The following is a 15945-nucleotide window of genomic DNA, read 5'->3' on the forward strand; positions in this document are numbered from 1 at the left end:
TTGGTATGATCACCGCTCCTGGTGACTGATTTGATTCAAGGGGACCAACCTCACAAGAGGTGAATGCATAAACCAATATAAACACCGAGTGGACAGGAATAGTTAGGAGCATTCTCTCTTAAAGGAAAAGCCATTCAGAAACCAAATAACAATCAGAAGACTGCATAATGAATATGGAATAGGAGCTAAGGGATAGTTCCTCTGGGTCCTGGTGAGACCAGAACCTCATGAGAACGCCTATCTCTAGTTACTGAAATACTTATGCCCACTGGGACCCTTGCTGCCTGGTGACTCTTTCCAGGTCCCTGGTTGCCCGTCTCCCACATTCTCTTCAGGCTGTCAATTAATTAGATTGAAGCGTTCTTAGTCACAGTCACATTCCAAATAAGCCCTCTTGGACTTAGGCATCCAAACCACAGGACTGGTTGGAACTGTTCTTTTCAGTATGAGACACATTTTACTGACAGTCTTCATTTGGTTCTACGGAGGATTCAGTTTATTTGCTCACCTTATTTCCAAGATTTTGGAGAGAACGTCACTGTTCCTTGCAGTTTCCTATTATTTATTACACTCACTTTCCCAGAAAAAAATATATACAAGTTTTAAAGTCAACCTCAAAAGTGCAGGGTGGGGAAGGGGTCCCGTAGCAGCTGTCACATGACAGGTTTTGCTGGCTGCAAGCTCAAAGGGCCCGGGGTCCCCAGCCTTTTGCTACCTCTTCTCTGAGCTACACACCCCTCACGTCTCCCGGTGATCATTTGGAGTGAGGTCTGAAAGAGGCTTCGTTGTCGCTGTCCCTCACGTCGAGGGCCCCCACGGGACACGGCGCTCCAGATGTTCACAAACATTTATGGAACATCCACTACAGTCCGGCCCCGAGACTCTAAAGGACTCGGGCACTGGCCGCCCTAAAGGAGCTCCGGGTAGTCGGTGGGGCTTCACCAACTCTGACGAAGTAGGCAGCATTTAATCCACACTTGACCGCCAGGTACTAGAACAAAGAAGCGTGTTCGGGAGTTCTGGTAACCCTAGCGGAGCAATACCAGTTTTGTCTTCGGCCTGCCCCGCGGCTTCAGTGACGAGTACCTCACCGCACCTGGGCGCCCCGGGCGTCCCGCCCCCGCCGGGAGGCTTGCCTTCCGCCCGGAGCCCCGCCTTCCGCCCCGCAGCCCTATTCCCGGCTCCCATTGGCTGCGGGAGGAGGCGGCGAGCCAATCCCCGCACACCCTAACGCCCTCCGCCTGGGATCACTTCCGCCGCCGGGCCAGGCCCCGCCCCGCTCGCCCGGCATCGCGGAGCGGCGGAGTCAAGATGGAGGAGTACGCGCGCGAGCCTTGGTGAGCCTGCCCGCTGCCCGCCGCCAGCCCCTCTGCCACTGCCCGGCCCCCGGAGCGAGGCCGCTCTCAGCCGCTCTCAGCCGCGGGCTCGGCGGCGCCGGGGGCTGTGGGCACCCTGGCGTGAACAGCCGGCTAGTCAGCGGGGCCGCGGGGCCACGCCGGGTGACCTTGCGGCAACTCGAGGGCGCCCCGGCTCGGCTGTGTGGCCCCGGACCCTGCCCGGCCCGCGGGTCGGGAGCAGCCCCTCTGCCCGCCGGCGACCTTGGGCTCGTCCTTGCGCTCGGGCTGCTCGGCCTGCGTGGGGAGGGGGCGGTGCCCGGGGAGGGTCCGCGTGGGCGCGGCGGCCGCGGTCCGGGCTGGGGTTTCCCCGTGGGGGAGGGCCGGCGCGGTCGGGAAAACGAGGAGAGTAGCGTGTGTTCTCGAAAAGCCGGCGACGGGGGTCCGTTCATTCGGCATTTAGCGAGGTGGGGTGGTCTGTGCCCCGCGCTTGGTCGGTCCCAGGAATGAAAGCACAGAGGAGTCAGGCACGCACACAGTTTAAGGCTTCGGAGGTCATGAGTGAAAAATCACATCTTGATTTTTGGGTTAATCACCTGTGGTTTTTTTTTGTAAGAGCAAGAACCAAGGTGTTCTCCAGCTGTGTGAAAGGGCCCAGGGCTTTACATTCTGACCTTGCCAGCATTAGCCATGTTGCCTGCTTTGTGCTTTTTTTCTTCCCTGAAATAAGATACAGAGTGTATGTTTCAGCGCCTCCCACCTCTTTAAATTTACCTTCTCCAAAGGTAGTGGTCCCCCTTCCTGGGTTGTGCTCAGGTGTGCAGGACTCAGCATGCTCTTGTCACCTGCTCTTGGGTATGATATCGTGAAACAGGTTGGCATGAGGGGAAAATACTTGACTTTCTTGGGTTAAGGATGTTATGGGAATCATAAATTTTCATCTACTACTAAATTAGGTGGCCCCTTTGCTTTCTCATATGTCCTGAAGCAGTACAGTCAATTGTCTGGTTGGTTTTATACTCAAAACTGCGTTGATCTTCTGGACTAGCCTGTTTCGTGAAGTCATCCGAGCTCCAACTGTAAGCATCTTTCTCCTCCCTCTGCACCTGCCCCAACGCCATAGGCAGCCTGAATTCTTTCACACCTGCCACCTTTCATTTCCTGTTGTCAGGATCTTGCCTGGCATCCTTAATGCCTTTTACAGTAGTTTCCTAATTGCTTTCCTCCTGTTCAGTCCTTTTTAATACATCATAGGTACTTAATCGTCCTAAATACTTTTTAATCATGTGTTTTGTTTTCAGAAGCCCTAGTCTGTAGGATATAGTGGAAAGAATTTGGGGCCTTTGGTGTACTAGATTTTGTATTTAAATTGGGTCTACCAGTTATTACCTATATGACCTTGGGCAAGGTACTTAATCTGAGCCTCTGTTCATCTGTAAAATGGAGAGGAGACAGGAATACTCTTCTGCAAAGTTAAAAGATGAGGGAGTCTATAAGAAAGTAAGGTAGCTTCCTTGAAATCAGGTTATTTGCACTCTAAGGCACCTAAAACATAGTTGATACTTAATAAATGATAACTTTAATCTTGTGGTTAGTTATTGGTTCCCTGTTGCCCTGTATTTGTCTGGCATTTACATTTAGAGTCTGGCTTCAACCTTCCTTTTGTGTATCCGTCGCTTCCCTGCAGGAACCTTGATTTAGCCAGACTTATTTCAGGAACTGTTTCCATCTTGCCGGTGTTTTGGACGTCCTCTCTTGGAATACTTCTGAATCCTGCTATTCTTCACTGATTTTTTAAATACTCATTTTCATTCTAACTGATTATAGGATCATTTAGGTTCGATCATTTAGAGTTAGTGACTCTCCTTTGTCTTTCCTTTTTACTTTTTTTTTTTTTTGGCCGCAGCACGCAGCTTGTGGGATCTTAGTTCCCCAACCAAGGATCGAACCCGGGCCACCACAAGTGAAAGTGCCGAGCCCTAACCACTGGGCTGCCAGGGAATTCCCATTCACAGACTTTTTAATAAGCCAGATTCCTAGAATAGTGGTTCTGTTCTACTGATCAGATTACTCATGTCATTGTGCACCATGAGTTGGGGTGCTGCATTTGGAAGCCGGGTTTACACATTTAACCTCTAATTATCAGATGTTAGAGGTTACTAATGTGTTAAGTGGATCTGATGCAAAGTTAAGTTCCAAATGCTAACTTGGACTCAGTAAACCCAAAAAGAAGTTTTAAAATTTAAATAATGTGAGCTTCCCTGGTGGCGCAGTGGTTGAGAATCCGCCTGCCAATGCAGGGGACACAGGTTTGAGCCCTGGTCTGGGAAGATCCCACATGCCACGGAGCAGCTAGGCCCGTGAGCCACAACTACTGAGCCTGCGCGTCTGGAGCCTGTGCTCCGCAACAAGAGAGGCCGCGATAGTGAGAGGCTTGCGCACCGCCATGAAGAGTGGCCCCCGCTCGCCACAACTAGAGAAAGCCCTCGCACAGAAACGAAGAACCAACACAGCCATAAATAAATAATTTTTTAAAAATTTAAATAATGTGTCTTCTTCTGCGCCTGTTGAAATTTTATTCTTTGGGTCTCAGCTTTAAATTTCGCTACAGCTGGAGAGCTTTCCTTGATCCCCAGGCGACTGGGTCACCGTTGATTATAGTGTAATTTCCTAATGCTTGTTTATTTGCTTTTCACGGTGCCTTAGAATAGATGCATTAGCAGTTGAGTGAATGAATAAAGTGCTGTGAGCAGTAGGGAGTTGAAGCCAGTTCCATTGCCCGTAGCTTAGAAGACTTGAGCTGAATAGATGTGGATCTGTTTAGAATCCTTAATCTTGGTCTGTATTTTATGGGCCAGATGTTACTGGTTGCAGTGAGCCCTGCCCTGGAATCTGTTGTATATCCCTTATTAACAAAGAGGGTTTTATGGTTTATAAATGAGAAATACGCTCATTTTTTTTTTTTCTCTTTCCTGTTCTTAGCCCCTGGCGCATTGTGGACGACTGTGGTGGGGCCTTTACGATGGGAACCATAGGTGGTGGGATCTTTCAAGCCATCAAAGGTTTTCGCAATTCTCCGGTGGTAAGTGGGTGGATGGTCTCATATCATCGTTGCTTGAGACCCGTTTGCTAATGTCACTTGGGCCCCATCAGTGGATTGGAAATGTGTTATACTCCTAATGTATTTTTGGTTGCTTCCTTTTGTTTTCTTATAGGGAGTAAACCACAGACTACGAGGGAGTCTGACAGCTGTTAGAACCAGGGCTCCACAGTTGGGAGGTAAGCAGAGTGTTTCCATTTGTACTTCAGATGGTTTTTTCCCTGTTTTTTTGAAGGTGAAATTCTGGGGTTTTTTCTTGTTTTTTAGATTATACCAGTTAGTGATTTTAGTTTGGTCTAACTAACAGCTTGTCACAAGTTAGTATCTATGCGAATTCTTGATTTATGATTTATTTGGCAAGTTAACTTGAATTGTTGCATCCATTTGAAAATCTGTCCTTCAAAAGCTCAGTGGGGTTTTGTTTTTGCCTGGTTTCATTTGATTTTCCCCTCTTATCCAGACAGTGTGTCTACAGCTTAGGTTTGTGAGGGTCAGGAGTGATAGCTTCTGGCTTAGCATGAAACTGAAGAAGATGTGAACGGAAGGATCAGGGTGTGTGAGAGGGGTTGATGGAACTGATGGGGCTCCCTCTAGGCTTAGCTTTTGGACATTGTGCCGAGGTCAGTGCAAAGGTGGAGAACGATTCTGTCCATCACACTCTTTAAGCTTGGTAATTCAGAAGCTGGGAGAAGAGAGAATAAGAAATCTCGGAGCTTATGTTTGCTTGCAAAGGTACAGTCAGGCTGGAGAGACCACGTATAACACGTGAAATGGACTTAGCACTTTCAGTCGTTGCTTAGTGATTTTGTGCATCAGAAGAAATAATCTTCTCTTTGTTTTTATAGCATTTGTTTTCTTTAGAAGGTAGTAGCCAATGTCTGTTGTTTATTGAGTGCCTGCCACGTGCCAGGCACTCCAGGTGTTTTCCAGGATTATTTTATTTAGTCCTCACAGCAACATAGGAGGTGAGCACTATTATCTCCATTTTCCAGATGAGGAAATTGAGGCTCCGAGGGTTGAAGTGATGGTGTATCTGTTTCCTGTTTTTCTCCCTGTAATAATTGTACACCCTGGAAAGTAAACAGTGACTAATTTTCCTTTGTTTTAATGGTTACCGTGTTGTTTAAGAGTGATAAGTAGGGGCTTCCCTGGTGGCGCAGTGGTTGAGAGTCCGCCTGCCGATGCAGGGGACACGGGTTCGTGCCCCGGTCTGGGAAGATCCCACATGCCGCGGAGCGGCTGGGCCCATGAGCCATGGCCGCTGAGCCCGCGCGTCCGGAGCCTGTGCTCCACAACGGGGAGAGGCCACAACAGCGAGAGGCCCGCATACCGCAAAAAAAAAAAGAAAGAAAAAAGAAAAAAGTACACACCAAACCCTGAACCTTCGATAAATGCAGAAGTCATACAGGTTTTAACAGGTTTCTTGAGAGCCTGTTTCTATCACATGCATTTTCAGTGAATTAAAAAAACCATCAGGTAACTGTCACAGTCAAGAAGAGCCTAAGGAGGTATGACTACTAAACGTTATGAGGGGTCCTGGAACAGAAGAAGGACATAAAAACTAAGGAAATCTGAATTAAGTATGGACGTCAGTTCATAATGCGTCAGTATTGGGTTGTGTGACAAACGCACGGTGCTGATGTTAGATGCTGGGGAAACTTGGTGTGGGGTACGTGGGAGCTGTACCATCTTCACAGCTTTGCTGTGACTCTGAAACTAGTCTAAGAATAAAGGTTTGGTTAAAAAACAATCAGGGTGAAATAGAGGAAGAGTGTGTTGTGGTGTGGGTGAATTGGGATCAGCCTTTTTAAGGAAACTACTGAGGAATCTTTATGGAGTCTTGAATTTTAAAAGTACTGAGATGGCACTTCCAGTTTAATTCAGTGAGCATTTACTGAGCTCTTCCAGTTAAGCTCCTGGGAAAAAGGCAGTGTGGGAAAGTCATAGTTGTGTCCTGAAAGGTCTTGTATTTTCATAGTGGAAATGAGACATGCTTTTGATGTGTCCCCATTGTGCTTCCAGCCCTTCCTTGCATTTTGGAACAAGATGTTCCAGGCTCATCTTGTACTTTCCCTGACTGAGTGTGGAGTCAGCCGTCCCCAAGGAGCCCTGCTTCCTTCTAGTTGAGAATGGTACTTAGAAGCCAAAATCTGGGCACTAAGTGTATCATTGCTGTGGGGCATTGCTGTTACCAGGCCTTCTTAGGAATGTACTGTATATATATGAACACATACTAACCATGTACACATACACACACAAGTTTATATCTATGTTTCTCTATATCTGTACGTATTAGGAATCATGGGTTCACACTGATACCTCTAACTTCAGTCCAGCCCCACAGGTTCATTCTTCTTTCTCTTTTCATATGAATACTTTCCTCCTTGCCTGACTTGGGCTAGGGCACCCCGTAACAGGCCCCCCTTCCACATGGGCACGCTGATCTCCATGCTTGGGAGTGTCCTTCCTGCGGACACTTCCTCGCCCTGCTCTGGCTGTGGCTGCCACACGGGGCCAGACTTTTGTGTGGACTCAGTCTCCACTCTCATCAGCCACCATAGCTTACTCTGGCAGTCATTCTTGGGGTGGGGAGATATCAGACCCTTGGGAGGGAGTGGGAGAGCCTTGTTTGAGGAATTTGGTGAGATAATTCTAATATACCTGGACATATCTCTCTCCCAGGGCACAGAGCCACTGAGTTAGGACGGACTATTTCACCTGTATGTAGCATGTGGTATTTAGTGTTGGACCGAAAATGAGGAGGCTCATGCATAGTTTATTATTATTTTTAAAACATATTTATTTGGCTCCTCCAGGTCTCAGTTGCGGCACATGGGATCTTCGTTATGGCACGCAGGATCTTTTTAGTTGCGGCATGCGGGATCTTTTTTTTATTTTTTATTTTATTTTTTTAAATTTATTTATTTATTTTTGGCTGTGTTGGGTCTTCGTTTCTGAGTGAGGGCTTTCTCTAGTTGTGGCAAGCGGGGGCCACTCTTCATCACGGTGCGTGGGCCTCTCACTATTGTGGCCTCTCTTGTTGCGGAGCACAGGCTCCAGACGCTCAGGCTCAGTAGTTGTGGCTCATGGGCCTAGTTGCTCCACGGCATGTGGGATCCTCCCAAACCAGGGCTCGAACCTGTGTCCCCTGCATTAGCAGGCAGATTCTCAGCCACTGCGCCACCAGGGAAGCCCGGGATCTTTTTTTGAGTTGCAGCACGTGGGATCTTTGTTGCCACATGCTGGATCTTTAGTTGTGGCATGTGGGCTCTTTTAGTTACATGTGGGATCTTTAGTTGCGGCACGTGGGATCTTTAGTTGCGGCACGTGGGATCTTTAGTTGTGGCATGCGGGATCTTTTTAGTTGCAGCATGTGGGATCTTTTTTTTAGTTGTGGCACGCGGGATCTTTGTTGCCATTATGTGGGATCTTTAGTTGCGGCATGTGTGCGGGATCTAGTCCCCTGACCAGGGATCAAACCTGCGCCCCCTGCGTTGGGAGCGTGGAGTCTTAACCACTGGACCCCCAGGGAAGTCCCTCGTGCATACTTTAACTGGTTGTATCTGCTGGATTTAACTCACAGGGTGAGCTCTGGGGAAGGGTGCTGGTGATGGTCTGGTTCACACAGTTGGCAGAACCCAGTTTATTGTCCTTATTAATACACCCCTGCTTCTGTGAGGTTTCAGAGGGTGAAGGATAACCTGACAAGGGCTCCTCAGTGCAGTTTTTCTTCTTTCTTTAATCTTAATGTAAGAACTCTTCATAGAGTGTAAGTCACGTGTATTCATTTTAGAAGATTTGGAAAATAAAAGCACAAAGCAGTGAAGTCGTCTGTTGTCATCTGTCACCGAGAGATGCTGACAATTAAAATCTTGGTGTTGCCTTTCTATGTTTTGTGTGTACTTATACACGTGTATGTGTGGGTGTTTGTTTTTTATTTTACAGAATAGTCACTGTGTTTAGGAAGAGTTTAAAGTGCAAAGTAATCTGATTTAGGGTTGCTTTTAGTTTCATGCTTGAGGAATGAAGAATAGAAATGAGAGAGGAAAGGTAATTCCCATTCCCTCGAGGTTCCATAATTCAAACTGTTTGTATCACCCTTTTGCCCTTTATGTGTATTGGCTTAATGCCTGTAGTACATCCCAAAATAGCCCGGTTTCTTTTGTGTTCACATCAGTGATTTTCGTAGAGCAGGTGCTCAGTGGCACTGACTGAAGAAAAGAAAAATAGAGGTAAGGTGAAGCTTTAGTAAAAGAAAAGCAGGAAGGAGGACACTTTTTAAACAGATACACACTCTTCTGAAAGGGGGTTTGACTGGGTTTAGCCCAACTCTTTTAGGCCTGGCTTATTTCTTTTAGGCTTTGGGCCATTGCTGATTTCCCTGCTGATGTAATACAAACCAAGCTTTATTAAAAAGATAAGTATTCTGACTCCTGTTCGGTGCTTATTCAAACTTGTTTGCATGTGTTTGTGAGAGTTTTAAGAATATAGTGAGTGTTGTTATTTAAGCTTGTTTTTGACTATTACATTTAAAGACTAAAATATAAAAAATGAAATTTATTTGTTTTGTTTTTAAATAAAACAGGTAGCTTTGCCGTTTGGGGAGGTCTGTTTTCCATGATTGACTGCAGTATGGTTCAAGTCAGAGGGAAGGAAGATCCCTGGAACTCCATCACGAGTGGTGCCTTAACAGGAGCCATCCTGGCAGCAAGAAGTAAGCAGTCATAGACACACATTGCAACCAGCCTCTGCCCGAGTTTAGGGACGTCTGTAATAGATAAACTGAGCATTGGGTAACTTGGTATAGTGTGAGGGTATATGGTGATTTGGGGGGAAGAGTAGTAAAAGGACATCTTAACTTGGAGTGTTGAGAACGAGAGAGCCTGGGGCTCTAACCGGTAACCACCGTGGTTAAGAGCAGTTCAAGTTCTGGTTCTGCCACTTACAGCTGTGTGACTGGGCGGTTTCTCTCCTCAGCCTCTGGAATTAGTCACTGTACCTGTCACACAGCACTGTTGTGAGTGAAGAGCTTAGATCCACCTTCTGGTCTTCGGGACACAGAGCGACCTAGAGTTCCTCTGGGCGTGGTGGGTGGGCCCAGGAGTCAGCACCCTCTTCTGTGAAGGGCCAGGTAGTAAATGTGTGGGCCTCGTGGGTTGTGAGGGCTTCCGTCACTTGTCCTCAGCTCTGCTGTCATGAGCGCAGCCTAGACAATACGTGAATGGACGCGCATGCTGTCCCAGTACAACTTTAATTTACACGAGCAGGCCGTGGGCTGGATTTGACCTGCGGGCCACAGTTTGCTGACCCCGGTCTCAGTCAGCGAGAAAGGGTGTTTGGGAACGGGGGGTAGCATGGAGCCCTATGGACAGGTCTTCGCTTTATGGTATCTTACATTAACCTGGATTTCTGTTAAAGTAATCTCTCTGTTCTCAACGTGCTCAGACGGACCGGTGGCCATGGTCGGGTCAGCCGCGATGGGTGGCATTCTGCTAGCCCTCATCGAAGGAGCTGGTATCTTGTTGACAAGGTTCGCCTCTGCCCAGTTTCCCAACGGTGAGTCGTCTTTCTGCCTAACAACACGGCTCAGACGTTTGACATGGGTTCCCAACGTCTGCTAAAATGTGGTGGTTTGACATCTCTGCATCACATGTGAATGCGCCGTGCTTCGTGAGGGTTCTGGTAATAGGCCGCGGCTCTGCACGGCTGTGGGTGCAGTTAATTGTGTTTAATCTCAGTCACAGAATGCTTTGGCTAGACGACTTGCTGTCGCTCTTTCCTTAGAGTTCTTAGGTTTTATCAGTGCTCACTTGCTCATTCTAAGAAATCGCCGATCATTTCAGCGGTGCGGGAAGAAAGGTCCCTGCAGACGTGGAGCAATGATGGCCGTCAGTCGCCAACTTATTAGTGCCCGTGTGTGGGGCAGCGCTGGAGCTGCCGGGGGCAGTGGGAGCGTCAGGCTGACATGCTCACAGATAAGTGAGGTCAGCTGGGTGTGCTGCTTCCTTGAAGAAAGTGAAGTAGCGGGAGAAGTGACCCGTGGGTGGGGGGTCACTTAGGGCTGGAAGGAGAGTTCTTCTGAGACGCTGGTGATGTAATGCGTTGCTCCTCTTGCTCTTGCTGGTGCAGGGAAGGTGAGATGGTGGGTGGTTAGCGGTCCACAGGTGATCACGACGTGGCCAGGGAATGTCTGCTCCGCGGCCAGTGTGTGCAGATCCTTGTAACTTAGAAAACGTGAGGTGTCTAAATGGGACTATTTCTTGGCATTGGAAGGGAGCAGAAAGACACCGAGGATCATTGCGGGGAAGAGCTGACCTGGCGTTTGGGGAGGGAAATACGCACAACCGTGAGACTGGTTGGAAGTTATTTTTGGAGCTTGGAAAGGATTCGGCATAGAGTTAGGGACAGGTCACAGCTCCCAATTCTATTTGATTTCCCTGAGGCACCAGGCGAGGGATTCGGTGTCTTGGCGCGGTTCTGAGGCCTGCTCCCCGTGGCCAGTGGATGACCTGGGTGGCTCCTGGGCCCTCGGTCCTCGCTTCTGCTTTCAATCATCATTTCTCACTGAATACTCTGTGGTGATGGCCACTTTCTTAATTTGCTTTTTAGTTTAGCACTTTAGTGTGAAAGACTTCATATAAGATGTGAGAAAAGTTCCATGTTTGCAGAAATTCAGAAATTGATAGAACAGAAACTCAGTCACACTGTCTTGTAGGGTTTAGCCTTGTTTGCTTGGGTTTAGGCTTCTTTCCTCAGAAGGAGTTCTCTAAAAGAAGTGCTTTTTATTTTAGACAGGAAGAGTGTTTCTGAAAGGCTATGCGGGGGCAAAAATCTTCGAAAAGTTAATCATATTTTTCCAGTTAACTTACATGAAAGAGTTCTTAAGACAGAAAGATGAGATAAAACTGTATCGAAACGGTAACAATGGTTATTTTTGGTTTATCTTTTTCACCCAGTGTCTTCTCCAGCTTTCTGTAATGAACAGATATTTTTAGAATATAAAAAAAAAATCACTGGAGTAAAGTGTTGGAAAGAAAGCCCTCTTTACCACTGTCCTCTTTCTCTCTTCCTTCCAGATGTTTTTTAGTCTGCCTCAGTTTCCCTAAAAAAAAGAGAAGTGCTTATTCCCATTAAAGTCTTTTTAAAGAGCCACATTTTTTCTTAGGTCACAGGCCGTCCCATCCTTTGAAAGCAGATACTACAACACTTAGTTCTGTGCAAGCTAGGGGATGGCGGTGTCTTCCCATTTCAGGACCCATTCCTTACTTAGTTGTATAAATTGTATTACTGAGTTCTCTTGAAACATGACTAAGGTACTTAAGCTTTGTGAAAATAATTTTAAATAGCTACTGAAAAATACATCAGGAGGTGTGAGAGGTTCATCCAGTCCTGATATGGCAGCTTGTTCAGCAGTTGCTTTAAAACTGGCATGTTGTTTCTTGCTGTAATTACTCCATCTGACTTCGCTGGTGTAGCGTTTGAGAGCTGCTCACTCTGGAGCGGGAGGGCCGCCGGCTGCCGTACGTTAACACGGCGCTCCCGTGGGAATCGGGCAGCTCGACAAAGAAATTCAGGTTACAGCTCTGAGGGAGCACTTTGTTCTCTGAGTTGACTGATTTGCTCTTTACAGAGACTTGTCCCTTTAAATTACATGATATTCAGGTGGTGTTTAAATTCCCTCTTAATTGCAGGTCCTCCGTTTGCTGAAGACCCCTCCCAGTTGCCTTCAGCCCAGTTACCATCGTCACCTTTCGGGGACTATCAACAATACCAGTAGGACCTCTCTCCCAGGACTTGTTCAACAGAATGAGCTGCGGTTCAAGGAAGGATTTCAGAAGATCAAATTCAGTCTGTCTTTAAAACTGTACGTGGGACAACTATGGCCAAATAGGCTGTGAAGAGACATTTAGCACATTTTTCTATTTAAAGGAATGTGGGGGGCGGGGGAGGGTCTTAAAAGATAATACATTTATTTATTCACACTTGGATTGCGTTTGTGATCAAAATGTCTGAAATCTTTAGAAGGAAAAACAGTAAGTGCTTGGAAGACGAAGGACCAATGGCAAACAGCAACGAAGCATGACCAGCATTTCCTCGGGGACCTCTCTGCCTGGTTTTGTTCTGTTAGTGAAACAATAAAAAACGCCAGGAGATTGCTCTTTCTGTTAAGATAAGTTGCAGAGTTCTACTTTTCATCCTTGAATTCAAATAATGCAGAGTGCATTGAAAGTTGCACGTGGTACAGTCACCAAGGATTGGTCCACAGCAAACACTTGCGGGCTGGAAGGCTGCGGGAAAGTGCTTAGCCTTCTCCTTGCAAGTAAAAAAATAGGCCACGTCTTGGTTTTGAGGGTGTCGGATACAAAACTCTCTTCACCTCTGAGGCTACTGTGTCTTGATTCTTGATCATCAGAAAAGCTTCCTTCTGGTGTACCCAGTGCTGTATGAGAAGGTGCCTGGAGGGCATAATAGCCCTGGAAAAGCTTGGTGTTTATGGGGTGCTGGAAAGTAAAATGCATGCTATTTTTAATGTGTTGCAAGTCCCCTGAAGCTGATCTTCGTGGAGGGTGTGTTCTGGGGTCTGGCCGGGCCTGTAAAATGGATTAGCATTTCAGAATAGGCCATTTTACTGGCTGTGGTGGAGATGCCGTGCGGCCTTACAGGAGGCAGGCTGTTACTCCCCATTTGCCCGCCTCTGTGTGAAACGGAGAGCAAATCCGTGTGGGCGTGGTGAGCACACGCGTATTTTGGCCCAATGCCACGTGCATAGTAAGGATTTAATTTACTGGTGCTGGTTTGATCTTTCTTTGTGTGGTAAAATATACAGGAAATCATTTATCATTTTAACCATTTGTAAGTGTACAGTTCAGTGGAATTTAAGTACAGTGTAACAGTCACCATTTTGTATCCCAAAACTTCCTCATCGTCACCAACAGAAACTCCCCATCCCACCTTCCCCCAGCTCCTGGTAACCACAGGTCTGCTTGCTGTCTCTGAGTTTGCCTATTCTGGGTACCTCGTATAAGTGGAACCGTACGATATTCGTCCTTCTGTGTCGCTCTTATTTCATGGAGCATCGTGTTTTAAGGTCCCTCTGTGGTGTAGCATAAACCAGCACTTCGTGCCTTTCGATGGCTGAGTAATATTGCACGGTATGCAGAGATCACATTTTATTTCTCCGTTCATCCATTGATGGACACTTGGGCTGTTTACACCGTATGACTCTTGTGAATAACATGGGCATACAAATATCTGAGTCCCTGCTTTCGGTTCCTTTGGGTGAGAACCTAGGAGTGGCGTTGCTGGGGCATGTGGTAGTTCTGTTTAACTTTTGGAAGAAGCACCAAACTTTTCCACAGCGCTGCACCATTTGACATTTCCAGCAGCAGTGCACGAAGGTTCCCATTTTTCCACATCCTTGCCAACACTTTTATTTTCCTTTAAATAAAAACATTATAGCCAGTCTAGTATGTGTGACGTATCTCATTGTGGTTCTGATTTGTGTTCTCCTGGTAACAAACGTACTGCGCTTATTGGCCATTTGTGAGTACTTGGGATTTCTCTTTCAGTCTGTAGCCCTTTTGACTTCCAGGAGTGAATGTAAGGAGATGTTATCAGAACAGTTCAAAGCTGAGGGCATGTTGAATCGCAGATAAAATGCTTTACATTTCTTAAGGTCTCCTGAACTTCTCTTAAATGGCGTATTGGTTTGGAAAGTAAGTTTCTTTCTTGTGAATTCGGAGTCTCTGACGGGTGTGTGTATGTGATGCTGGCGTGTTTTTGCCATTTTATTGGTTAACAGCATATCTGAAGCAATCCTTGGCTACAGATGAATTTTCTGGAACGAGGGGTGGGGGGGAAGAGAAGAAGCTTGAAAAAGATGGAAAGCCAGTTCTTTTTGAAGAACTTGACATTTAATTCCACAATATGTGGGACGGCAGGTAGAAACCCCGAAAACCTTTCCAGTTGTTTCCCTGCTTCTTGCCCCTCTCCTCCTTGGTGGATGCCCCCTTCCTCTGTCCCGCACTTAGGAGAGCTGCTGCTCCCGGGGAAAGCCTGGCTGCCCACCTACCTGCTGGGGCTTGGCCTGAGCCGAGTGGCTCCGTCTCCGTTATGTGTCTAGTGTGGAGATGGGGGGCCGGTGAGGAGAGGGAAAGGGGAAAGCAAACTTCATGCCTCTGATTTTCTACTGGAAGCCTCGTGCCATCTGCGTTTCCGGGCACAGGTGTTTCATAACCGCCCAAGAACGTCCTCGTGTGCCGTGTCCTCTGCCTTCCCCCGTTTGTCCAGTGGGCTGGTTCCTGGTGGTCTGGGGACCAGCTCAAGCGCCCCTGCAGGTTCCCGTCCCCTCTCCATGTCCTGTTGTCACTGCACAGCAGGAGGAGATGCTGAGCCGTTTGTTTTGTTTTCTTTCCTCTCCCCCACCTTTTTCCCCAACATTTTTTCAATGAAAATATCAAACCTGTAAAGTTGAGGTTCACAGTGAACATACATATACCCATCACCTAGATTCTATGATTAACTTTACAATACTTTACCATTGTGTACCTGTTCACATACCACCTGTTTCCTAATAAAATAGAAATTTATGAAATCCATTGATAAGCTTTATAAGATGTGATTTTAAAAAAATTTTTATTGGAGTATAGTTGATTTACAATGTGTTAGTTTCAGGTGTGCAGTAAAATGAATCAGTTATACATTGATTTTTTTTTAAGTTTAGCAAATACTAGAAACCAGGTAGTTTAGATTCTAATAAATATCTTAAAATACCTATTTGAAATGTTTAATACATATTCTAAAACTAATTTTGGTGTACAAGAACCCAGAATAAAAGGTAAAATCACGAAAATGGTTTTAATTACCAAGATTAATGCAGAAACAAGCAGACAGGAAGGAATTTTTCCCTAGGTCTTTTTCTGGAATAATGGAGTGGTTTCCTCAGTTTCAAGGTTGAAATGCTCATCAGAAAGATCCCATCTGCTTCTCCCTTTTTCCCTTAGTATCTGAACACTTTGTGTGAAATGGGCCTGAAATAGTGAATTTCTGAGTCAGGGTTGGAACACGTGGGTTACAGCTGCATCTGTTGAAAGCCCATCTGCTTTCTTGGATGCAATGTCTGCAGATTGTGACGGCGTGGTCACAGCGCCACCCTGTGGTGCATTAGTGTTAGAACACACGATACTTTGCTGCCGGTTTTGCTTTGTAGAGTACGTTGTCTTTTAGAGCAAACGTCAGCCACCGAAGGCTCAGGGGCCACATTTACCTTGCTGCCTCTGTTTGTAAGGCCTGTGAGTGAAGAGTGGATTCAAAACGTTTCTAATGGTGGAAAGAAAATCGAAAGAAGAAAAACGTTTCATGGCACGTGGAAAGGACACGAAATGAAGAGTTTGGTGTCCATAAAGACAGTTCTGTTGGTGCACAGCCATACCAAGTCTTCACGTTTTATGAGCGACTGCCCTCATACGACACAGCAGAGTTAGGCGGCCACACAACTCCTGAGATGTTTGC

The 15945-nt window shown here is 46.6% G+C and overlaps 1 protein-coding gene across 2 annotated transcripts; it reads left to right on the top strand.

Annotated features, from left to right (window-relative positions):
- The first annotated feature begins 1265 nt into the window (after window positions 1–1265).
- On the top strand, window positions 1266–14109 carry TIMM17A (translocase of inner mitochondrial membrane 17A). Of its 2 annotated transcripts, none has more exons than XM_082612766.1 (6): window positions 1266–1337; window positions 4317–4416; window positions 4550–4613; window positions 9020–9148; window positions 9853–9990; window positions 12126–14109. In XM_082612766.1, the coding sequence occupies exons 1-6, from the start codon at window positions 1312–1314 to the stop codon at window positions 12209–12211; spliced, it is 543 nt and encodes a 180-aa protein (XP_082468892.1). In that variant the 5' UTR covers window positions 1266–1311; the 3' UTR covers window positions 12212–14109. The 2 variants fall into 2 exon arrangements, with proteins under 2 accessions (XP_082468892.1, XP_082468893.1); XM_082612767.1 differs by having other exon boundaries at window positions 9880–9990.
- Window positions 14110–15945: the final 1836 nt, after the last annotated feature.

This window comes from Mesoplodon mirus (genome assembly GCF_964341445.2).
Source record: "Mesoplodon mirus genome assembly, chromosome: 3".
Taxonomy (NCBI): domain Eukaryota; kingdom Metazoa; phylum Chordata; class Mammalia; order Artiodactyla; family Ziphiidae; genus Mesoplodon; species Mesoplodon mirus.